Raw genomic sequence first — 23,956 nt, 5'->3', positions numbered from 1 at the left:
AGGAGGTTAAAAAGGTTTGCATGTCTTAATTGTTCAGTGTAACTGAAGTGCAGACATTATATTTGGAATACTATTTTCTTGAATACTAGTAGCTCTGTTTCTTTCCTTTAGGGAACACGGGGAACACATTCCGGATTGAACCGGTCTTAGGTATTATCTCTGTTGCCCGGGAACTGGACCTCACAACTATTGGCTATTATGTTATCACTGTCAGAGTGATAGATAACGGCTCCCCACCCATGGGCGCAACCACTGTGGTACGGATCTCCGTCACCCTGTCTGACAACTCCAGCCCCAAGTTTCCTCAGAACGAATACCAGGCGGAGGTCAACGAGAATGTGGCAGAAGGCACCTCTGTCACCATGATCAGTGCCATGAGTCAGTCCACCCTGATCTATGACATTAAGCAGGGGAACAGGGAAAGAACCTTCAAAATTAACCAGTACTCAGGGGTCATCACAACCCAGAAACCTCTGGACTATGAAGTGACCACCTCATATATCCTTATCATACAAGCTTCCAATATGGCAGGAATGGCTTCAAATGCGACTATTAATATTCAGGTTGTAGATGAGAATGACAATCCCCCAGTATTTCAGCAACTGCAGTACACTGGAAGTATTAGTGAGGCCGCTCCGATCAACAGTGTGGTGCTGAGCACCACCAACAACCCCTTGGTAATAAAAGCGACCGATGCTGACAGGAACCAGAACGCTCTCCTAGTATATCAGATTGTGGAGGACACAGCCAAGATGTTTTTCACTGTGGACTCAAGTTCAGGATCTATAAGAACCATTGCAAACCTAGACCATGAAACATTTGCCAAATTCAATTTCCATGTGCATGTGAGAGACAGTGGCAAACCACAGCTGACAGCTGAAAGCCCCACCGAAGTCACAATCCAGGTCATTGACACTAATGACTCCCCGCCAAGATTTTCCATGGATGCTTATGAAACCGTTCTGCTTCTTCCCACGTATGTTGGAGTGGAGGTTCTGAAAGTCTCTGCCACTGATCCAGACCTCAATGTACCAACTGAACTGACCTACACATTGATAGATGGAAATCTGGAGCACTTCACCATGGAACCTACCACCGGCATACTCACTGTGAAGAACAACAACTTCTCCAAGGACCGCTTTCGTTTTAACGTGAAGGTCTCTGATGGGAAGTTTTCCAGCACAGCTTTGATAACTGTATTAGTCAAGGAGGCTATGGATAGTGGGCTCGTATTCACACACAACCTGTACTCAACATCTATACAGGAGAATGTCACCAACATCACTAAGGTAGCAGTAGTCAATGCTGTAGGCAACCGCCTCAATGAGCCCCTCAGGTACAGCCTGCTGAATGCGGGGACAAGGTTCAAGATGAAACCGACCTCAGGTGTAATCCAAACTACAGGAATCCCCTTTGACAGAGAGGAGCAGGAGTTTTATGAGCTTGTGGTGGAGGCAAGTCGGGAATATGACCACTTGCGTGTTGCCAGAGTAATGGTGAAGGTCCAGGTGGAGGACATCAATGACAATGCCCCTGTGTTTGTTGGTCTCCCCTATTACGCAGCTGTGCAAGTTGAGGCTGAGCCTGGGTCCCCAATATTTAGGGTCACAGCTGTGGACCGGGACAAGGGGATCAACGGGGAGGTGTCCTACTTTTTAAAGGATGACCATGGCCACTTCGAAATTAACAGGCTCACAGGTGACCTTCATCTGAAAAAAGCCTTTGAGTCTGACTTATCCAATGTGGAGTACGAGGTGGTTGTTTATGCCAGAGATGGGGGATATCCACCCCTTTCTACCACAGTAGAGTTTCCCATTACTGTTGTGAACAAAGCTATGCCTGTTTTTGACAAGTCCTTCTATGCTGTGTCAGTTAATGAGGATGTAGCTGTCCACACCCCTATTTTGGGAATAAATGCTACAAGTCCTGAGGGCCAAAATATTATATACACTATTGTAGATGGTGACCCATCACTGCAGTTTAACATTGGATTTGACACAGGAGTGATAAGTGTCATTAATTCTTTAGACTATGAAATTAGCCCTTCGTATAGACTTATCATCAGGGCAACAGACTATCTTACGGGGGCAAGAGCAGAGGTAGATGTGGACATTATCATTCTGGATGTGAACGACAATGCCCCGGTGTTTGAAAAAACCTCCTACAAAGCTATTCTTTCCGAGACCTCAATGATTGGGACCCCAGCCCTTCAGGTAGTGGCAACAGACATGGACTCAGAAAAGAACAATGTAATACGCTATCAAATTTTCTCCAATGTATACAACAGCACGGACTATTTCCACATTGACAGCAGCAGTGGGCTCATTCTGACAGCACGCATGCTCGACCATGAGCTGATACAATTGTACAGCTTCATTGTCAGGGCAACAGATAATGGGTTTCCTCCCTTGAGCAGCGAGGTTGCTGTCATGGTCATTGTGAATGATATGAATGACAACCCTCCTGTGTTCAACCAGCTGTTGTACGAGGCGTACGTTAGCGAACTTGCACCAAAGGGCCACTTTGTAACCTGTGTCCAGGCCTCTGATGCAGACAGCTCTGACTTTGACAAGCTGGAGTACAGTATTCTGTCAGGGAATGAGAGGATGAACTTTGCCATGGACAGTAGCACAGGGATCATTACCTTGTCCAGTCATCGAAAGCAGAGGTTGGAGCCTGTGTACAGTCTCAATGTTTCTGTGTCAGATGGGGTCTTCACCAGCACTGCCCAGGTACATATCAGAGTCCTTGGTGCTAACCTTTACAGCCCTGTCTTTATCCAGAATGTCTATGTGGCAGAGCTGCGGGAGAATGCTGCTGTAGGCTCCAAAGTGGTCCAGGTAAAGGCTACTGATATGGATTCTGGACCATTTGGCCAGTTAACATACTCCTTCATCAATGATGTGGGAAAGGATCAGTTCAGCATTGATGCCAATGGCCAGATCTCAACCTTGGAGAAGTTGGACAGGGAAAACCCAGAAAATAAGGATATTGTCCTGACAGTGATGGCTCTGGATGGGGGTGGCAGAGCCTCGTATTGTACAGTCAGGGTGATTTTGGTGGACGAGAATGATAATGCACCTCGCTTCAGAGCAGTAGAGTACAGGGCAAGTGTAAAATCAGATGTAGGCAAGGGGTACTTAGTCACTCAGATCCAGGCCTACGATCCAGACGATGGTGCCAATGCTAAGGTGTCCTACTCACTTTACAGCGAAGCCCATGTCCCTGTGGTGGACATCCTGGAGATAGATCCAGACAATGGATGGATGGTCACCAAAGGTAGCTTCAACCATCTAAAGAGCTCCATACTGTCCTTTTTTGTGAAAGCTGTTGATGGAGGGATTCCCATGAAGCATTCTCTGGTGTCGGTGTACATCCATGTCCTGAACCCAGAGAATCTCATTCCCTCCTTCACCCAGCCTCAGTATTCTTTCACTGTCCCTGAAGACACCCCCATAGGTGCAGCCCTTGGCTCCGTTTACCTGGTATCTGGCCACTCTGCCATTTTTAGCATCATCAGTGGAGAGACAGGAGAGAACAATCAGGATGCCATGTTCATTGTGGAGAAGGAGACGGGTGTCATCAAGCTGGACAAGCCCCTGGACCATGAGGTCATCGACACCTTCCACTTCAAAGTCTCCGCCACAATGCAGCAGGCACGCATAGACTCTGTGTCCACTGTGGACGTGGAGGTGAAGGTCCTAGATTTGAATGACAACAAGCCAGCTTTTGAATCCACTTCCTACGAGGCAACAGTAATGGAGGGGATGCCTGTTGGAACAAGAATAATACAGGTGCGAGCACTGGACCCAGACTGGGGTGCCAACGGACAGGTCACATATAGCATTGCCTCCCCTCCGAATGTGGAAATGGACTGGACTGCTGACACCTTCACCATTGACAGTAACACAGGTTGGATCTCCACACTCAAAGATTTGGACTATGAGACGTCCCCATCCTACACCTTTGCCGTTGTGGCGTCTGACCTGGGAGAGACTGTCTCCCTGTCCTCCAGCACCACTGTGTCCGTCATCGTCACCGACATTAACGACAACCCACCCAACTTTGTGGAGGATTACTACAGGGGGGCTGTGAGGGAGAGCGACCCCCCAGGTGAGGTGGTGGCAGTGCTGAACACACAAGATGATGACAGTTCTGACATCAATCGTCAAGTCAGCTACCACATCACAGGTAAGAGTGTCTTCAGTTACTACAGTGAAGCAAATATGTAAATTGTATAAATAGGTAGTTTTTAATGATAGCAAAATGGTGTTAAGGTATTGAAAATTTCAGCTTTAGAGAGTAGATATTTTTCTGACCTAGATGGCACATTCCTGAGTTAGTCCCCTATTCCCTCAGTCCTGAGACAGATTCTTGAATGTATTTTTAAAGGTGCAATGTGGGAGTGTAGGAATGACATAAAAGCAAAGGTATTTTCCTTTCAAATTGTGTAACATAGTGTAACTGAAGGGAAAAAATATGAAATACATTGCAAGGCTCAGTCTTTCCTGGTTTTTAGGGGCTGGAATTTAGAAAACATAAAAAATCTTCTGCAGTATTTTCTTAGGATACAAGACTTCTTTAAGATACTGAAATATCTCTGTTCTTGAGTGTGTGTGTGTATGTGTGTGTGTGTGTGTGTGTGTTTTTGTCATGGTAAACTTGAAGCTGCTAAATTGTTAGCATTTCATGGACATGTTGTGGATATTATTGCATTTCATGGAGGGAGGGATGATGACATCCTGAAGGGAGATGGATGTCTGGTTTATTTAAATGTCTCTTATTCAAACAAACAAGTGGGGGCCTTTTATGCTGTTTGGTGACCTAGTTTTATTTCTTTTGTCTGTTCTAAACAATGGAGCAATACCCATTTGCATGCGCACATGCGAGCCCGTGGCCTTGGATATCTGAAAATTGGTAAATCCCAGCAGACCCCTGCGGTGCAGGGATTCAAAGAGCACGGCTACTCCGGAGACCTCTGTAAACATATGAATGAATAAACATGCAAGAAAAACGGATGAAAACTCATAAAGCTAAACAGAGGACAAGGGCTGAATAATAATTCATAAATTTGTATTATTACTCGGTTTATTCTGCATACCAGCACAATGAACGATTAAGAAAAAAGCACAGCAGAGTATTGATTTAAATACTGCTGACACATGCAAGGTAAGCATTTTTCATAATGTAACATCCCTGGCTGGGGATGTTACTTTTAATGCCACACTGCAGACCTGTAAATTGTAAATGTGGCAGTAAACTATTTTAAAAACACAAGTAACTGCTCTGCATTTTATGAGGTCCGTTACAAGTGATAAGCACCCCACCCCCACACTGGTTTTAATAAATATTTCTCATAAAATACGTACTGACCTATGAGTCACAGGAGCTTATGGGCTTTTATTAGATGGAAGCTGGCCTAGCAGGTAGGACAGAGCGTGAACATCCCTAATTAAATCTGGATGGCGCAACCTTACTCTTGGAAAAAGTTTAATAAGGGGAAAATATATTAAGGCATTGAGAGAGCAAGAGTGTGGGAGAGATGGAAAAAAAGAAGATTTTGCAACTTGGAGGGTTTGCCCTGTGGTAATCTGTGCAAGTGTCTAGAAAATTGCATATTACCGTGGAAATGCGTCATAGTCCAACTGGGCCACCTGCATCAGCTTCAGGTTGGCAGTGACTGATATGTAGGCCTAGGTGATATTATAACTTTAGCAGGATGCACATTAACAGTTTTTTGGGGCAGAAAAAGCAGAGGGGCTTTGTGAGAGGCAGCAGCATCTGCTTTCACTGCTCTGTGTTCAGAAACACAGTGATTTCCCTTGGAGTGCGTTAGGAAGTTTTCACTTTTTTTGTAGCTCTGATGTACACCCCACACTTGTCCATTCTGTGCATGATGTTTGGATAAAAAATTGCGACAGTGGAGAGTTTATGGATTTTTAAAAAGTTGGCACCAAAAATATTTAATTGGAACCAAAAAAAAATAAAACATTTTAGTGGGACACCTGGGAAAGTTGGAGATCTACAGAACTACAGTATGTTAGTGGACAGAAAGTTAATTAAGCTCTTTGAAATGGGGAAAGTCTAAATTGAATAGCATCCTAATGAGTGCTTCAGAAGCTGGCTGTCTGCATGGGAAGCATGGTGAGCTGCACCGCTCCAGACCTTGCAATGGATAGCAGGTTTTCACATTTCAGAGGAGAAGGGGCAGTCAGTGAGCTACATGGGTTGCTGTAGACCAGGGGAAGATTCCTACAGATCGTCCCTTGGTCTTTTGCAATCTTCCCTTGGTCTGTTGCAACCCATGTAGCTTACTGACTTGGAGGCTGGAACAGGACTCAATAATAAAAAATAAGATAAGGACAGCCCTGCTCCCTTCACCTGTAAATTATTGAATTTTATTTTTTATACTTCCATAGACACATTATTGGTATTTTCATGCATAAACTTTGGTTTATATCGAATTTGACTGGGTCTCTTGGGGACTTGCAGAACAGTTATCCTATATGAAAAAAAAGATACTCAAGTTGATGGAGATTTCACACTTTTTTCACAGTGTCTTTGCCTGACTCAGGTTCTTGCCTATTTTTCTGATGGATCATACAGGTTTTTCAATGAGTAATTTATTCCCTCTGTGAGGAATAAGAAAAGTCAGTTGTAGACGGAAAAGTAAATCGAGGGAGTGCCATCACACAACATTGACTCATTTTCAGGATCTTGTCTAGACAGTTGTAGTTTCAGTCCTCGAGGTGACATAAAAATTTGATAAACTATTAAAAAACAAACAAAAAAAAAAAACACCACAAAACGACCATAAATGATTCATTGTTTTCTGATATATCATGAGTGAACACAGGGCGGGAACAGTCATCTGACAGCGATGGAAGACATCTCACATTCTGCTCTGCTTGGTTTACCCTGTTCCGCATCGACACATCACCCATTAGCCACCAACTGCTTTCAATTATGCAAAATTAAGCATCAAAATGAATGTGTATTGTACACAGACACTTTTAGTTGGTTAAAAATAATTATAGAATATTACTGCGCTTGGTAACATAAAATAAATTCCCTGCCTGAACGTAGTGCACTCTGGTGCTTTTGATAAAATTAAAGTGTTACTAGTTTAAATTTCCCATTTACCAGCAGAGTGGCTGATGAGGATGTAGACTATTGTATGGCTGATGTGTAACGTATGTTTCCCAATCCTTTACAAGTTCTAAAAGCGACACCTGGGCACGTTAGACGAAACATGATACCGTTTATGCGCTAATCTCCAGCGGGATGGGCGCTATGATTTGCCCATGTGTGACAGGTGTGGGGATTAGTCTAGGTGCTCTCTCTTTCAGTCTCAGTATGGCACAGGCTTTTGGGTGTAATCCGAGGAGACTGAAAGAAAGATAGAGAGTTTGCGTGGGGGTGTGGAGAGTGGGCATCACATGTCTCGTTGAGGAGTGACTAACCACCCCCCCCTCAGCGGAAGTCTTTGTGCCATTTTACAGATCCTTGCAGCTGCACTGATGTGACATGTACACCTGTTAATGCTCTGCAAATCTGTCAGGCCTCCGACAAGCTGTTTACTTCTTTAAGCCCACTATAATGACTGGCTATTGAATCTAGGGTGAAGTGAATTGGAGCGTCTGGTGATTCTATAGAATCTGTGATTATATGAAGAGGGGAAGGGGGAGTTGTGGTCTTGTCCTGTCCTGCTGGCAGGCGAGGAGCTGTTCATCCCACCTGGAAGTGCTCCATCCCCCGCTGCTTTTTTGATCTGAGCTATTGGTGGTCCTCCTGTTCACACACGCCATCACAGAACAGCACCTGCTGGGGCTAATATCATCTGTGATGCAACCTCGAGGCCACTGGCTATCCGCTCGCTGTGTGGTCATGTGTTCCAGCCACGATATCTGCCCGTTTCTTCCACATTGACTGTGGCCAGAGCATATGCTTGTTGTCTGGGGCTCTTTGCCTGGCACCGTGCAGCAGGCGCCTCCTGCCAGACCGACACGCTGACCCACTAATGGCTGATCGCAGCCATGCCGAGCACCTGGGCGCGAGGCGGCCGTGAACGGCGGGAACATGGGAGAGAGGCGTGCCTACACCCAGCCGGCCCCCGAGTCCTGCGACTCTGCCCGGGCCTCCTCCGTTGCGTGAAAAACACGCGCTAAGGGAAGCGCTGGCTTTCATCTCTTCTGTCACCAGCGCCCTCGGGCAGAGATGTCAGCGGCGGACGCCCGTTGACGAGGGAAGAGTGACCTTGGGCCTGCGGCCCAGCTGCCCGCTTGTTGGTTTGTTTGTTTGTTTGGACAGAACGCCTTCTTATATGTCCAGAGGGCAGGGCAATAACGTCTCGTCCCGCTGTCCAAAAAAAGCTTTCGCTGCCACGGCGCCAGCGCAGGCCCACGCCTCGTGTTGATAGGACGATGAAGCACAGCCGGTGGTGGTTGTTTGTCTTTCTCCTGGCGTGTGTAAAATCTACCCTCCGCTCTTCCTTCATCCCTGTCTCTCACCACCCGAGGGGTGAACGGCACGGGAAAGCGTCCCAGTCGCTCCTTTCCATCGCTGACGCCTCTGGAGCAACCAGCTTTTCCTGCCTGTCCCTTTGCATCCCCTCTGCTGTTAATTGCACTGCTTATCTCCAAGTGACCCCTTTTAACAGGGCTCAATACCACTGCCTTTGTCTGACATGTCAGATTTGTAGTCCGTGCCATTTGTAGTCCTGCCAGGCAGATTCAGGGTGTTCGCGCTGTCCAGAAACCCCTGTAATCTCTCGCTAAACCAATCAAGGGGTAATGAAATTGTTTTGGCAGCGAAGTCCGTGGTGAATCGCTGCCCCTCCGGAGACCGTGAGAGGAAGCATATGTTTTGGAGGGTCCAAAATGCGTACCGCACCTGTTAAGTGATAGTGAAATTGCTTCAATGCTTGCATTGGGTGGAGAGGGAGAACTTTGTAAAGCATTTAAAAAGCTAATTTCATTTAAATAGTGCTTTAACAGTCATCATATAATAGAACAGGTGCCACATTTAAAGTTTTAAGGCCAGTGTTTTTTCCCCAACTTTTACAGCTTTGGGTTGGAAACTGCCCAAAATACAGAGAGAAGATTTGAGATGATCCTACTTCCACATTGCTTTCTGTGAGATTTTAAAAACCTCAATGACAGAGCACAGTTTCTCTTTGTACCTTGCTAGAGGCTCTGTTAGCCTGGAAAATGCACTCATATTAAAAAAGCCGCGGTCTGTAGGTTATGTGAGTGGTCGCCTTGCTCGCGTTATTTATGGTCAAAATGCATTGACCCCACCCCTCCTAGCACCATTACCATTCTTCAGAGGCTCCCATTAAAGCTTCAGGGTTCAGTGTTCTGCTCAAAGCAGAAAGTCTAAAGAAATCACAAAATCCTCAGGGATATCAGTGTAGGCTCTCAAAGGCTAAAGCTGGAATAAGGAGCAGACAAAAACTTAACAGTTGCCGTAATTATTGTGTCATTCCATTGTATGGAGATAGGGATGTCACTCAAAGGCTTTCTTTCATATTTAAGTTGAAAGACTTGCATTGTGCATGTGGCTAGTGCTGTTGGTAGCTTCAGTTCTCCAGAAACATGAAAAAACTATGGGGAAAATGGTGGATTAGGAAAGGGAGGGTTTTATGTCCTGTAAACAATTCTAAATGGTGAAATTGTGCTTTTTATGTCTGACAGTAATGGTAGTCATGCAGTATGAAGCAGTTGTGTAACCCGTCTGACCGACCACACTAAAGCAATCATACTCCTGTTATCACTAACCCCCTTTTTATGTTGATTTTATACAGGCTCAGGGCTTGGCAACAAGTGTGGTTTTATGGCTCAGCGGCAATGGCGCAGTGCTGGGTAGGCGAGTTAGGCGTCAGGGGACAGGATGTGATGTGAAGCAAAAACACGGGAAACCAAAATGAGCAGGAAAACAGCCAAGCCTCTCCCACGCGGTGTAATCCCTGCTGGGAGAGAAGCTTAACAAGGACTGCAGTGCCGGAGATCCGAGCCGCTCCAGCTAGCAGGCCTGGTTCTGGCCCTTAGAGCTGAGGTCTCACTTACTCTCTTGGGACGGGAGCGGTGTTGACGATGGCGTTATTTGGGTGGGCAGCATAATGATGGCACCGGCTAATTAGCCAGGAGCCCAGAGTACTATTATTGCATGCAATAAATCACTGGCATTATTATATGCTTGACCCTAATTGATGGTTCAACTGTTCATTTAAAATGGTGTGTCCAAATAAAACTCATATTATAATAATTTATTCTAATAACCTCACTGTGTCAGGACCAAGCAATGAGAGGACAAATAGAGGTTATAAAGTTATTGTATAATAAATCTTGCACAAGCTCATACTGTAGTTTAAGGCAACCAGACTGGTGGGGGAACCAGACATGGTGCTACCATTTCCCTCAACCTCAGGTCATTTGGGTGATTTTCAGTGTGTGCGTGCGTGTACGTGCATTTGTGTGTGTGTGTGTATTTTGGGGATTTGTATGCTGTCTAATCCTGCTTTACCCACAGGAGGGAACCCAAGAGGAGTGTTTGCTCTGGGACTGGTCCAGGGCGAATGGAAGATGTATGTGAAGAGGCCGCTGGACAGGGAGGAGCAGGACCTGTACCTGCTCAACATAACGGCCAGCGACGGGCTCTTCGTCACTCGGGCGCTGGTGGAGGTCACCGTGAAGGACACCAACGACAACAGCCCCATATGCGACCAGGTCGGCACCGCGCTTTCCCCTGCAGACGGCTGGGTCAGACGGCCAGGCGGAGGCCATCTGCCTTCCTGGTATCGCAGTCCATCTCACGCGACTGACCTCCTGTGCGAGCGGGCGCAGTGCTCCTTTAGCCTCTGTCACGGGACGGTACAGCCCTTGTGCATGTCTGAGTCCGCAGTGCAGCGGTAACACTTGCAGCTCTTTATCCTTTCCCAACTCTTATCTGTAACACAGGATCCTCACCTAAATCCTTATCATTTTGACTGACAGGTCTGACTGCGCCTCCTTTCCCCAAATCTTAACATTAGCGGGGCCCTGACTGTAGGCTCTACCCATTCCGAGCCCCTATCTCTGTAGTCCTCATGCGTGACATGTTAACCGAGCCCCTTAAGTATTCCTCAACCCAGTCAGAGCTATCTGTGACCAGATGGGCTGGCCTGAGTCTCCCCCACGATCATGTTTTTGCACACAGTCTCTTCCTCATGGGGGAGGAGAGGGGGGCAGCATGGAGGCAGGAGGGCTGGTCTGAGTCAGACCACATCACATGTTCATTACTTGTGCTCCGCGGAGTCCCGTCTTATGCCTACGGGAGTCCTTTTAGTGCATATTGAAATGCCATTAATGTCATTTCTGTTTTTTTTTTTACTCGATTGACAGAAGAAACAGAACAGTTCATTGGACTGGAATTTTTTTTTTTGAAAACATAAGAACAGTAAAAAATTACATTCAAAGGATGTACTGAATGTCTGGACTGAATTTCACGCTGAATTTGTGTGGCATTGATCATCGTAAGCTAAGGTGCTGCTTTCATGAAATATAAATCAATGAATACCTCTACAGCCAGCGAGTGCTACACATTGATAGCTTACAAGAACGAGTGTTCCCAGGATGACTGAGGATTTTCACAGTGAGGATACCAATGGGACTGCTGATTGCTCTTTAAGTGTATTAACAGTGCTCACATGAGCAATTTCCCTAGAAGTTCTGTCTATGGAAAACAAGATGAGCTTTATGTGATGAGCTGATGGTTTTATGAGAGTACTTGTCTCTCTGATTGGGTTAGTGACCAGCTGTGGCACCAACTGTATCAGTGATGGAAATCAATAAAGATGAAGCTACACTGACATGCAAAAGAATGGTTATGTGCTTGAGAGAAATCTGCCGTTTTAAAGAATATTTACCGAACATTTTAAAAGTACACATTTCCAGAATGTGAATGGATTTGCCATTGTGGGACTGTTTCTAAAATATAATATTCAACTCTAGACAACCCATTTGGAAAAAAAATAACCAATTTGGCAGGCCCAGTGGGAAAAGGTGTAGTTCCCATTTAACCCTCCAAGAGAAATTAGAGTCTGTGCATTGTGTGAGTTAATGTAACAGAAACACTTTAATAGTGTTCTGTTTCTGTTCTTTCTTCTGTGCATTTCCTTACCAGGCACTCTATACAGCTTCATTCCTTGAAGATGTTCCCACAAATAAAGTCATTCTGACGGTGGGGGCGACGGACGCAGATGTGGGGTCCAGCGCAGCCATCCAGTACTCCCTGTTCGGCCCTGGAGCCGAGGACTTCTACATGGATGCGGACACGGGTATGTCCCAAGCTGACAGTGGATATGTACTGATATTACCCATCTCAGCCATCACTCAACATCATTGTGTTTACTTATTTGGAAATTTGGTTTAGGATAAAATAAACCCTTGAGATAGAACATGCTGTGCTACTATCAAGCACTCAGCTGGTGGGGACTGTTTTTCACAGGCAGGTGAACCCATGACCTTCTGGTGTCCTGGTAGCTGCAAGACTACTGAACCGCTTTCTGTTCATGACACCAAATGTCTAGCAAAATTTGCACAGCAAAGGACCTTCTAACTGTGACCAAAACATTTAAGAAGGCTGTAAGGTGGCCTTTTTCAGAGGCTTTCTGTCGTACTGTTTCTGTCGTAAGAGACTAGCAATGCATCAGAGAGCCTGTACACAGTGCCCGGGATTTCCCAAGGGGGCACACGGTACTGTGAGAAATCATTACAGAAATGCAGGGCAGCTGACAAATGGGTCCCCGCTGCTCCGATCCGTCATCTGCTAAAACTTCTGGGAACCGCATCCCCTTAAAACGCAGCCATTGGAGGGAAGGATTAGGAGGGGAAGACGGGGGCGTAGAAAGAAAGTGCGAGAGAGCGAGAGTTAAAAGCTCTGTATATAACGGCTGTCCAAAAGTGCGCAATTATAAAGGAAAAGATGGAAAGGAACACGCAGTTGCCATAGCACTGTTCCTACACTGTGGACATGCTTTGCAACACGAGGACAGACGAGAGTACAGGAACACCTGAGAGATAAGGGGTGAGAGATTGGGAGAAACAGCAGGTGTGAGATGCACAGTGGGAGAGGGAGAGAGGGAGAGAAATGGAGAGAGAAAGGGAGGGAGCTGTCCCCCTTCAACGGCCCTCCTGTGGGTTCTCAGAGGTGTTTACTACGGGCCGCTGTCTCCTGCCAGACACCGCGGATTGGCGTGGCTAACAGGTGGAACTGTTTCTATCTCTCACTCGGCCGTTCACTGGGGACGCCACCTTTTCCCGCTAGCATCCCCCTCACTACTGAGTACGTCCTCATGTTTATGTACAGGTCTGCGTGCATGCGCCTGTTCATGTGCCTGTGAGTTTTTGTTTATGTAAGCGTTCGTTCGCGCCGACTCTTAATAATTTTCTCCGGCTTTCAGGCGAGCTGAAGACAGCTTCGGTTCTGGACCGCGAGAAGACCCCCAGGTACAGGCTGGTCGCCCAGGCGACGGACGGAGGGGGGCTGTTCTGCCGAGCAGAAATTGCTCTGAACCTCCTGGACGTAAACGACAACCCTCCGGCTTTCTCCGCCCCCTACTACACAGCCAGCGTGTATGAGAACACAGGAACCAAGGCCCTCCTGACCCGCCTCCAAGCAAACGACCCAGATGAAGGTGAGTGAGTGATGGGCGCTGTCTCTTTCTATCCCCTACCTCAGGGGGAATTTACAGCAGGGTGGGTGGGCCAGCTCCCCACATCCAAAGATAAGAAAACATCCATTTAGAATCATGTTATATCATTGCTTTTTTATATTACTGCCTATCTATGTAATATAGTACATTTCACCTTGAAGGATTTAAAATACTTGGTGAAACCACATACTAGCTGTATCCAGCAGTTGTGTAAAAGTACACTGGCTGTATTTGAAAACAGCTGGCAGGTATCCTGAAGAGTATTTGTCAAGGCTGATTTACTAATGAACATTCCAATCCATACATTTATCAGATTTACAAATAATCCATGTGTTGTCTGACAGCCCACGTCCTTAAGAGTGCCCCTTTGGGCTCCGGAGACATTGTGAGTTTGAGCCAAGATGCTACCGAAAAAAAAAAAAAAAAAACATGAACGCAAGACCAAATGGTTTGAGCGCTGGAGAATTTGTGAATGCAATTAAATAGAGCTTAATGTCTTCTGGGTCATTACGTTGAGATGAAGTGAACGGCTGCCAAGCCATGCTCTGTTCAGCTCCTCTCTCCCTCTGGCACCTGGGCTGCATTCTCTCACCGCGAGATATTTCATTACCACGGCATCCTTCATCTCTCTAACCCCCATCGCCTCCCCCTCCCTTTGTACTGAAGGTAAGGGGGAGAAACGCCTCTAACGCCGCGGAACCCCGGCGTAATTTAAAAGTGTGGTGACACAGATTTCACAAGCCAGTAGCTGCCTTATGAAAATATTCCCCTAAAGCTAATGACATTGATGTAGCTGCTGCCTGAGACTGGAATTCTTCAGGAAAAAAAGTGCTGTGTTCGTTTTAAAAAGTCTAATTTGTCACAAGGCTAAGATACGAATACTGGACCGGAAAAAGAAAAATACAGTGTTACTCCACTTTAAAAGAAAAAGAATGCTGGTCTCCAAAGTGCCATGCTTTTTCTTTTAAATATTTAATTTAAAATCTAATTTAACTGAAATGCATGTGCATATATTTGTTTTCAGCTGACTTAGGCGTGTAGACAGGCAGCCTAGAGGAATGGGAAAAGGGAGGGAGAGGAGAGGAGGCTCTGAAGAGAAGAGGGGAGTGTCAGCACGGAGTTAAAGCCACCGGGCTCTGCAGTAAGCCCCACACTCCTTTCTCTACCCCCGCCAGGTATCAACCGCAAGGTGGTCTACTCCCTGGTGGACTCAGCCGACGGATTCTTCTCCATCGACAAATCGTCGGGCATCGTGGTCCTGGAGAAGCTCCTGGACCGGGAGCTGCAGTCCTTCTACAACATCACGGTGCAGGCCTCAGACCAGGGCGTAGGCGTCAAGCTCTTCTCACAGGTCAACGTGACCATCACCGTGCTGGACATCAACGACAACCCGCCGGTGTTCGAGCGCCGCGACTACCTGGCCACGGTGCCCGAGGACGTGTCCCTGGGGATGGAGGTGCTGCGCGTGTACGCCGCCAGCAAGGACATCGGCACCAACGCCGAGATCTCCTACAGCATCCGCTCGGGGAACGAGCGCGGAAAGTTTCAGATCGACACGGCCACGGGTAAGAGAGTATGAACAATGCAGCCGTATCTTCTCAAGAGGTATTATTGCCTTTACTGAAACCCACTTGCTGGACACAATGTATTGTTATGGTCTGTGGCCTACCTTACTGGCAAACAGCCTTATTAAGTGAGATTTAGGTCTCTTTCAAGTCATGTTTTTCATTTCTTTCTGTATTCCCTGAACTCAAAATATGATTCAACTCGTAATGTATTGAATACAGCCCTGAGAGCTCTCACAGTTTTATAATCATCTGTACTATTCACAATAGTACAATCAGGTTACAGCAATTATCGGATGTATTACCACTGACCTGGGGAGAGCACACTATTCACTGCACCAACAATCATAATTAAGGTAAAAAAAAAAAACCCTTTTCTCATTGAAACAGGCACCATCACAGTCTCCAAGGCGCTGGACTTTGAGACTTGCAAGGACTATTTTCTGACTGTGGAGGCCAGGGATGGGGGGACCCCACCCCTCAGCGCTGTGACAACGGTGAACATCAACCTGACCGACGTCAATGACAACGCTCCCATATTCAGCCGAGACGTCTACACCTCCATCATCAGCGAGGACGCCACCATCGGGGAGTCTGTTGTGCAGGTAACCAGACACTGTCTGCTGAGGCCAGTTAGACCCGCAAAGTCAGTTCAACAGATAAATAAATCACATTTGCTATTGTCCATACACATTTCGCGTGGGCACAAAATGCTTAAGGAATTAATTTTTGTACGTATGTGCCATCAAGACAACTAAAGGTAATTTGTTTACAGTGATGCAGAGACAGCCACTGATTGCAGGATGGCTGCCATAGTTTGGTGAAAGTACATTTGATTGAAAGGAATCATTAGTGCCTTGTTGAATAACTCCACTGGGGGTCCTCTACCCGCACTATCACTGACTTTTCAATCAAGCAATCACGCTAATTTGACTTAATCCAGCATTCTAAAAGGAATTGTCACAGAGCATTTCACAGAGTGAAATGTGGAAAAGCAATGCAAATTTGCATCAGACAAGAACTGTAAATAGTGGTGCGTAAAATGATGGCAAATATAAAATCCATCCTATGATAGGTTTGTGAGATATTAACTGTGATCAGCTACATTTGTTTATGGAGATGTTTTCATTACATAATGCTTTATTATAATTGCTATACTATAAAGTGTATATACCATTAATGTAACTCTTGAAATTTCTTTTGGAATAACTACATTGTTTGATTGCTGTTGTCTTATTGATAAGTAACGTGCCAAATTGCCTATTTTCCACAAGAATGCCTTTGCTAATTTTTGAATGATCTGTTGTTTACTGGGGCTTTTCTCCAAAGACTTATAAGACTTAAGAAAAACAAAAACACAGACAAAAACCCACCATAGTTTGGTAATCAAGTTTTCTCAAGGATTGAGTTCAGTGATATCTCACAGTTCTTAAAGGTGTCTACACAGTGAAGGATTCTGAGAAAAAAGGGCTGTTTGATCGCAGACCAGTAGTAACTGTAACCGTTCCCTCTCAGTTGACAGCGGAGGACGTGGACAGTCAAGTGAACGGACAGATCCTCTACTCCATTGTGAGCGGCGACCGTGAGAACCAGTTCTTCATTGATCCAATCACAGGCCTAATGAAGGTCAATAAAGAGCTGGACCGAGAGACGGTAAGCCCCCCCCTCCCCCTCCGCACAGCAAACACTCCGATGGGCTGGCAGCAGCACCGGCGGCCATCAATTCTTTTTTCATTTTGTCAAAACCTGCAGCCCGCTGACTTTTTGGCGCTTTAAGTGTTTTTAATTTCCGGCAGACGAGAGCGAGGAGACACCACGCACGTCTCTGAAAAAAAAAAACACCACTTTGAGTGATTCAAGTGTTAAGGGCTTGTTCTGATTCTCATCATGAAGAATTTATGAAAGCGCCGCCTCTGCGAGAGAAGGGACCAGATCTGAGGCCATTTTTTTATTTCGGGAGTCGAAGTCAAGCAAGGGAAGGCAGGCAGTGGGGGATCAAAGAGCTTACGATTAAAGCGGTTTCAGTTATCAACCGAGTGCAGAGTATTTGCGCAGAGCCTGATTTCCAGGCAAGTTGTTTTATTCATTGTATCCCAAACTTCATTGTGAGGACTTTTAAATAAATAAATATAGGAGAGCACCAGGAGTTGACAAGTACAGTACTAGTACAATCAAACAAAAATTCTTAAAAGACACCTGAGAAACAAATAAAACATAGCTAATATTTAATTAAAAGTGCAGTGTAAAATGGGCTGGCGGTAATAATGTACCAAGCAGGGACACTGGTTTATCTAGGGCACTTCTCATCTGCAATTCAGTCATCCTTCAGCAAGAGGTCGATAGAGCCTTCTTGCCAATCAGTCATCACATCGCCCCTTACTACTAATCTACATCAGTTGACACTAATTAAGTGCAACAATGAGTGACAGCAATGTTCCCACACTGTCACATGCTGCTTACTTTTGGAGTTCATGTGGTCTGTATCTCAAAGATATCAGATGTTTTGATGCACTATGTATTCATTTGACTGTGCTGTGAGTCTGTTGAGCCAGTGTTTGCCATTCATTTAGGTGGACCTTATTGAATGTTTCATGTATTCTGATCTCTCTCCTCTCAAAATGGTGGATCATTTTAACCTCAAATTTTGCCATGTTCTACCCACAACTTGAACGGTGCCCTTAAAACCCTGATGTGTCACAACTCCCACAGCTGTTCCAGCACAGCAGTCTTGGTGTGAGTAGGAACTGAAGTACTGGGAATGGTACTCTAAAGCAGAATATGGCCCATTTGTTTGGCATAATTCTTCACTACTCTAACAAATTTGTCAACTGGCCCAAATGCTATTATGAGGGTTGCAATGTGAGAATTGCAATTTGAATGAATTGCATTTGGAATCAAGTCTTTTGAGGGTTTTATTGTATGCTTTCAGCGTGTAACTTGCATTATCCGAGACAAATGTAGTTACATTGTTGAAATCAACCTCAAAGTTCAGTAGGCATGGTTTGATGCAATCTGCGACTGAGATGTAATTTGCAGCATCAAGATACGCAGTGTCGGCAAGAATAACTTTAAAGTGGGATGTAATTGATTTTCCTTGCGGAACAAATAAAATGTGTGAAACATAATTGTCTGTGCCATCTGTTGACTCCTCTGTGACAGCAAACATGCTATCAGCTGACTTCAGCAGCTCCAGTATTTCTTACATGTATTTAAAATGCATGCACTTTAGGATTTGTCACCTTTTTCACATGGAGTATTTGCACTCAAAAATCAAGACCGCAATGAATGTTTGTGTCACACACCAAGCGTGGCACCCCGGGGAGGGAGATGCAGCAGTACTGGGCAACACCGTTGTCTGTTGCATGGAGAGAGAGCGCACCAACACAAAATAAAATAAACCGACCACTTCACCCTTCCCCCTCACGGGTTCCGGGCAAAAACAATAAACTAAAACAACAAGCTAAAATAACAAAGACAAAAGAAAGTAAAACAGAGCAGCAACTTTTCAGTTCCCTGCTCTGTAGCTGACCCGCCTTCCCGGCCAGGTCCAGCTCCTCTAGTATCCCAGCTAAGAATTTCTTTTTTTTCTTGACTTTTGTGCTCAAACAAAAAAAAAAAAAAAACGAAAATCAAAACTGCGCTCTCAGTGTTAGCTCCCGCTCTCAGCCCTGAACTGTGGAGAGCAGCACACCTTTAAGCACGTGGCTGATTAGCCAACGCCGCCCAGGTGCGTGTGCTCTCTCCACCAGCCGGCGCAGCTGAGACCAATCCGCCTCTCCGGCGGACCGACTGCTGCAGTTTGTACATCTGTATATGCTGGTCTAGTGTTGTTTTTTCTGCCCGTTAGGGTTAGTTTTAAAAAAGTGCTAAATTAATGGACTACATACAGTGCAGTGTACTGTTGTACCTGGTCGCTCGAAGACTTTTTGTGTTTGACATTCCATCCTTGTCACATTCCTTCCTCTACTTGGCATATTGCCTCAGCTAATTGCTTTTATGAGGGTCACCATTGATCACTAATTGTCTAATTAGTCAGGAGATTGTAAAAAATCTAACGCCTACAGTGCCCCAATGGGAATTTAGAATGTAATGCAATTTTAAATTATTTAATTGGTGTCAGCTGACATTTTCATAACATTTTCATAAGTTTCAGTGGTCTGTGCAGTAAATGATTCATAAGAGCAAGCAGCCATTTTCTCTGGTTTAAACCTTTGCATAGAACCACTGGAGGTGCTCTTTTTAGAAGCAATCTCCTATTTGCAAGACACAACCGAGAGTCCATTAGCATCATGTGATGGGTCAGCTAGGACATTTAAGGGTGTGAAGATTGATGCTCCTTAATTCCCCTGTAGAAGCACAGCATCAGTGGCCCTGTTTGAGGGCTCTTCGGAGACTGCACGCTCGTAATAACAAACAGCCAATTGTGTCGAAATCCATACAAATTGATTCCATGAACCTTGTTATAGCTTTGTGGGATTAAATGATGCTTAACACCAGTTATTTCCTGCCCTCTCTGTTTTCCCCCTTGCTGTTCGATTAAATGTCCTTTTTTTTCTGGCCCTGAAGGTGTCCACCTACTCCCTGGCTGTCAGGGCACTGGACAGCGGCTCGCCCGCCATGTCATCCACAGTGATGGTCAACATCGATATCTCGGACATCAACGACAACCCGCCCTCCTTCACCCCGTCCAATTACACTACCGTCATTCAGGTAGCCTCGCCTTTTCAATAGCTGGTAGTCTTCTCCCTGCTAGAGAGGTCGAGATTGAAACAAAGTTTGGATTGTATTTGTTTCTAGGAGTCATCGTGATCCTCTGAATTTAAACAGCAATCACGGTGTCACAGTGAATTATGCATGTTAAAGTATAGCATTCAGATTTATGAGCTCAGCTACAACACTGCACTGGCCATATATCTTCAATCTCTACAACATCAACTTCTAAGAATAAAATAAGCTTTACAAATGTGCTGCAGGTGATCAGGTATGGTGCACCCGTTCATTTTGTTTATGTTATAGTCTATATTCTTGCTGAAGCTGTGGAATATCTGAAGATTATTCCATTCTCTCTACGATGTTTCAGTGATGATGACATTGGTACCAGTTCTTTTTGGCTTCTACATGATTATCCTCCGGTTTCTGTTTTTTGGGAAAACCAAAAATGCAGAGATACTCTTCAAAAACTGCAGATATTTGCTCATTTCACTGAAGCGCTGGTACACGTTCTCAGTGTTAATTGGTTTCTTTTTTCCGTAATGACCTAGGCTTTACACTGAGCCGAAGAAGTGAAGTTGAGCCTTAATTGATGTCAAGTAGTTCAGGGGTCTGGGACTGTGAGCGCTGAGCCCCCTTTTTGTGTTAAGCTGCCGTTCTGTTTTCATTACTCCTCTGCCCCCCCACCCCCCGCATCTGCTGCCGCAATAAGCTGCTTTTTATGGGGGGCTGTGAGGAGAATAAAGCTTCACTTCAAAAGCGGGGTTTTTATGTTTGTCGGCCATCAAGATAACTTTGGAGGCGGAAAAAGTGTTCTGCCAAGGGGTCCCTTGTGGTTAAGCTGCTCTCCGAATTCCTCTGCGACTACAAAAACTAAAATATTACATTTTTATCATCAAATACATTTCAATATAGTCTTAAAAGGAAATAGTAACAGAGCATGTTATGGTTTTTTTTGTGTAAAAAAATCTCAAGCAAAGTTTATTTATTTTTATTTTTTTATTTTTTACTGTGAACTGGGCCAGAATGAGATGCCTTTATGTGAGCTTTCCCATGTGAGCCATGAGACAGGATTGCTAAGCCGAACTGTGAACAGTAAAGGGTTCGAAAACTAAGAGAAAAGTAGGCTAGCTGCCTCGCCAGTGACAGCTGCCAAACTGCATATCTACATTTTCATTTCTCTCTCAACGTGAGATTTTGCTCTCACTCACAGGAAAACAAGCCCGTGGGCACAAGCATCCTACAGCTGTCAGTCACAGACAAAGACTCCTCCCACAATGGCCCCCCCTTTGAGTTCCACATCCTGTCTGGGAACGAGGGCAGCGAGTTCACTCTGGACCAGACTGGCCTGCTCCAGTCTAACCAGGTCTTCAGGCAGGACATGGCCACGGAGTATGTTGTACAGATTCAGGTGAGGCAAGCATGAAAAAAGCTTTCCTTTCTTCTTCCCATGGGTGCATTGCAAGCGAATCATGTGTAAAGTGAAATAACAACATTCAGTGGTGATGGCTGGATTCATATATTTTTTTAAATCACAGTGATAGGTTACAGTTGATATTGTAAATCATTTCCATTTATGCTGTTTTCCACTTCTGCTGTTTTTGTCATTTTAATTAAATTGTAACCCAATTGGTCATGTAATTTTCACCCTGAGCTTTTTTTTTTTCATTTCAGACATTGCATACAGATTTCATTTTTAAAGAATCTTAAGATTGCTGACAAGTTATGTAACATTTTCACAATAGCAAGGAAAAAGCCCTGTACCATAATCAAAAATAGCCACATTACCATGGTTACGGTAAAGAGTTTCTATTGGTTGTAACTGTAACAATGGCATGAATGCAGTAGTTCATGATCATGTACCCTGATGGAATAGATTCAGTGACAAATTATATTTCCAAACCATGCAAAACAGTTTCAAAAATATTTTGAAATGTATTGATGTTTTCTTATGCTTAAAACTAGTCATGGTTTTTGCAGTTGTTCTAGTCATTGTTCTCATTCACAAGGGTGATCTCAAAGATTCCTCACAGTTTCTGGCTATGTGATCTCAAAGAGTCCTCACAGTTTCTGGCTATGTGTTCTCAAAGAGTCCTCACAGTTTCTGGCTATGTGTTCTCAAGGAGTCCCCACAGTTTCTGGCTATGTGTTCTCAAAGAGTCCTCACAGTTTCTGGCTATGTGTTCTCAAGGAGTCCTCACAGTTTCTGGCTATGTAGAGCTTCCTGTGCTCTCTAGAGGGCAGCTGTCAGTCAGTAGTCTGATTTTTCCTAGACACTGTCTCGTCCGCCCTTCCTCTCTTTCTCTTGTGAACAAGAGCCTCTTTTCCTTACACAGCTCCTTATATGCAACTGCAGGCCGGGTCATCAATAGATCCAATCCTGCTTCTTTTCAGCTGTTCTGTCGATGTAATGTTCAAGCATGAACAGGCAATTGCAGCACCAGTCAGAGGTGCGTAACGATCACTCTATTGGTGAGCTGATCTTTTTTTTCCTTCCTCTGCCTCTTAAAGGCCCGGGACTCGGGGAAGCCACGGCTGGCCTCGACGACCTTCGTGCTGGTGCGCGTCATCGAGGAGAGCCTCCACAAGCCGGTGGCCGTGCCCCTGGAGATCCACATCGTCACCATGGAGGACGAGTTCCCGGGCGGCGTCATCGGGAAGATCCACGCCACGGACCAGGACACCTACGACGTGCTGACCTTCAGCCACAAGTACCAGCAGAAGAGCCTGTTCAAGATCAGCCGGCAGGACGGCAAGATCATCGCGCTCGGCGGCCTGGACACGGGCAGGTACCAGCTGAACGTGACGGTGAGCGACGGGCGCTTCTCGGTGGCCGTGGACGTGGCGGTGCACGTGGAGCAGGCCACCGCCGAGATGCTCCAGAACGCCGTGACCGTGCGCTTCGAGAGCGTCGCCCCTGAGGACTTCGTCAGCCTCCACCTGCGCGACTTCAAGCGTGCGCTGCGCGCCGTGGTGGCCCCCCAGAAGCAGGACGCGCTGCACGTGCTCAGCATCCAGCCCGTGCCCGGGACGTCCCAGCTGGACATGCTGTTCGCGGTGCAGACCACGGGAGGGGGCTTCTACAAGGCGGCCTACCTCACCCAGAAGCTGAGCACGTCCAGGAGGCACCTGGAGAGCGTCCTGCGCATCTCGGCCATCCTGGATAAGAACTGCTCGGGCCTGGACTGCCAGGAGAAGCTGTGTGAGCAGACCATCGTGCTGGACTCCCACGCGCTGCTCACCTACAGCACCCCCAGAATCAGTTTCGTCTCTCCGCGCTTCCATAGAAACACGCGCTGCACCTGCAATGGTGAGTGTCTCTCTCTCTCTCTCTCACACAGAGATACACTCACAAGCACAGATATACACTCAGACACATACAAGGATAGCCCAGACACAGAAATGCATGCACACATACGCACATGCACACACACACACAAGGGCAGATGGACACAGTCACACTCTGTGCAAACACCGAGTCACAGACATGCACACTCAGATACATACACACACGCTTATTCACATACAACTGGAAAATGCACACATTCACAGACACAGATGCTTAAGACACTCACAGTCCCTGGCATGCACGTAGACACCCACTAACACAGACAAGCATACAGAAGTGGTTAGAATAGCAGAAGACAGCTGGGAGAATGTATTTAATGGCCAGGATAACAGACTTGGTTCCTTCAGCTAGATTCTGGCAGTGAACAAAGAGGTCAGAAGCAAGGATAAGAGCATGCTGTCCCATCGCAGTAAGACCAGGACCACAATGATACAGGGGGCACGCCCACTAGCAGCCAGGTAACAGGAAAGCCAGGTCTTAGCAGCTGAATGTAAAACTACAAGCACTCCACCATTTAGTGGGGATTTACATTTAGCTTCATGTGGTTTTAATTTACATGAAAACTTTAGTTTGCATAACATGTATCTCTGTAACCCTGTGCCAGAATCCGAAAAGCTAATCCCCTAAAATGAACGTGCC

General features: G+C 45.8%; 1 protein-coding gene across 1 annotated transcript in view; it reads left to right on the top strand.

The window, feature by feature from the left end:
• fat3a (FAT atypical cadherin 3a) overlaps positions 1 to 23,956 on the top strand; it is a 159,994-nt gene that overhangs the window by 114,206 nt on the left and 21,832 nt on the right. The window contains 10 exon segments of the mRNA XM_035385144.1: positions 112 to 4,191; positions 10,531 to 10,727; positions 12,163 to 12,316; positions 13,442 to 13,675; positions 14,869 to 15,258; positions 15,649 to 15,863; positions 16,774 to 16,911; positions 19,825 to 19,968; positions 21,182 to 21,379; positions 22,480 to 23,278. Of these exon segments, the coding sequence (XP_035241035.1) occupies positions 112 to 4,191; positions 10,531 to 10,727; positions 12,163 to 12,316; positions 13,442 to 13,675; positions 14,869 to 15,258; positions 15,649 to 15,863; positions 16,774 to 16,911; positions 19,825 to 19,968; positions 21,182 to 21,379; positions 22,480 to 23,278 (6,549 nt within the window).

Source organism: Anguilla anguilla, chromosome 12 (assembly GCF_013347855.1).
Source record: "Anguilla anguilla isolate fAngAng1 chromosome 12, fAngAng1.pri, whole genome shotgun sequence".
Classification (NCBI taxonomy): Eukaryota; Metazoa; Chordata; class Actinopteri; order Anguilliformes; family Anguillidae; genus Anguilla; species Anguilla anguilla.
Note: the sequence above shows the minus strand (reverse complement) of the source record. Positions and strands in the feature narration are given on the sequence as shown.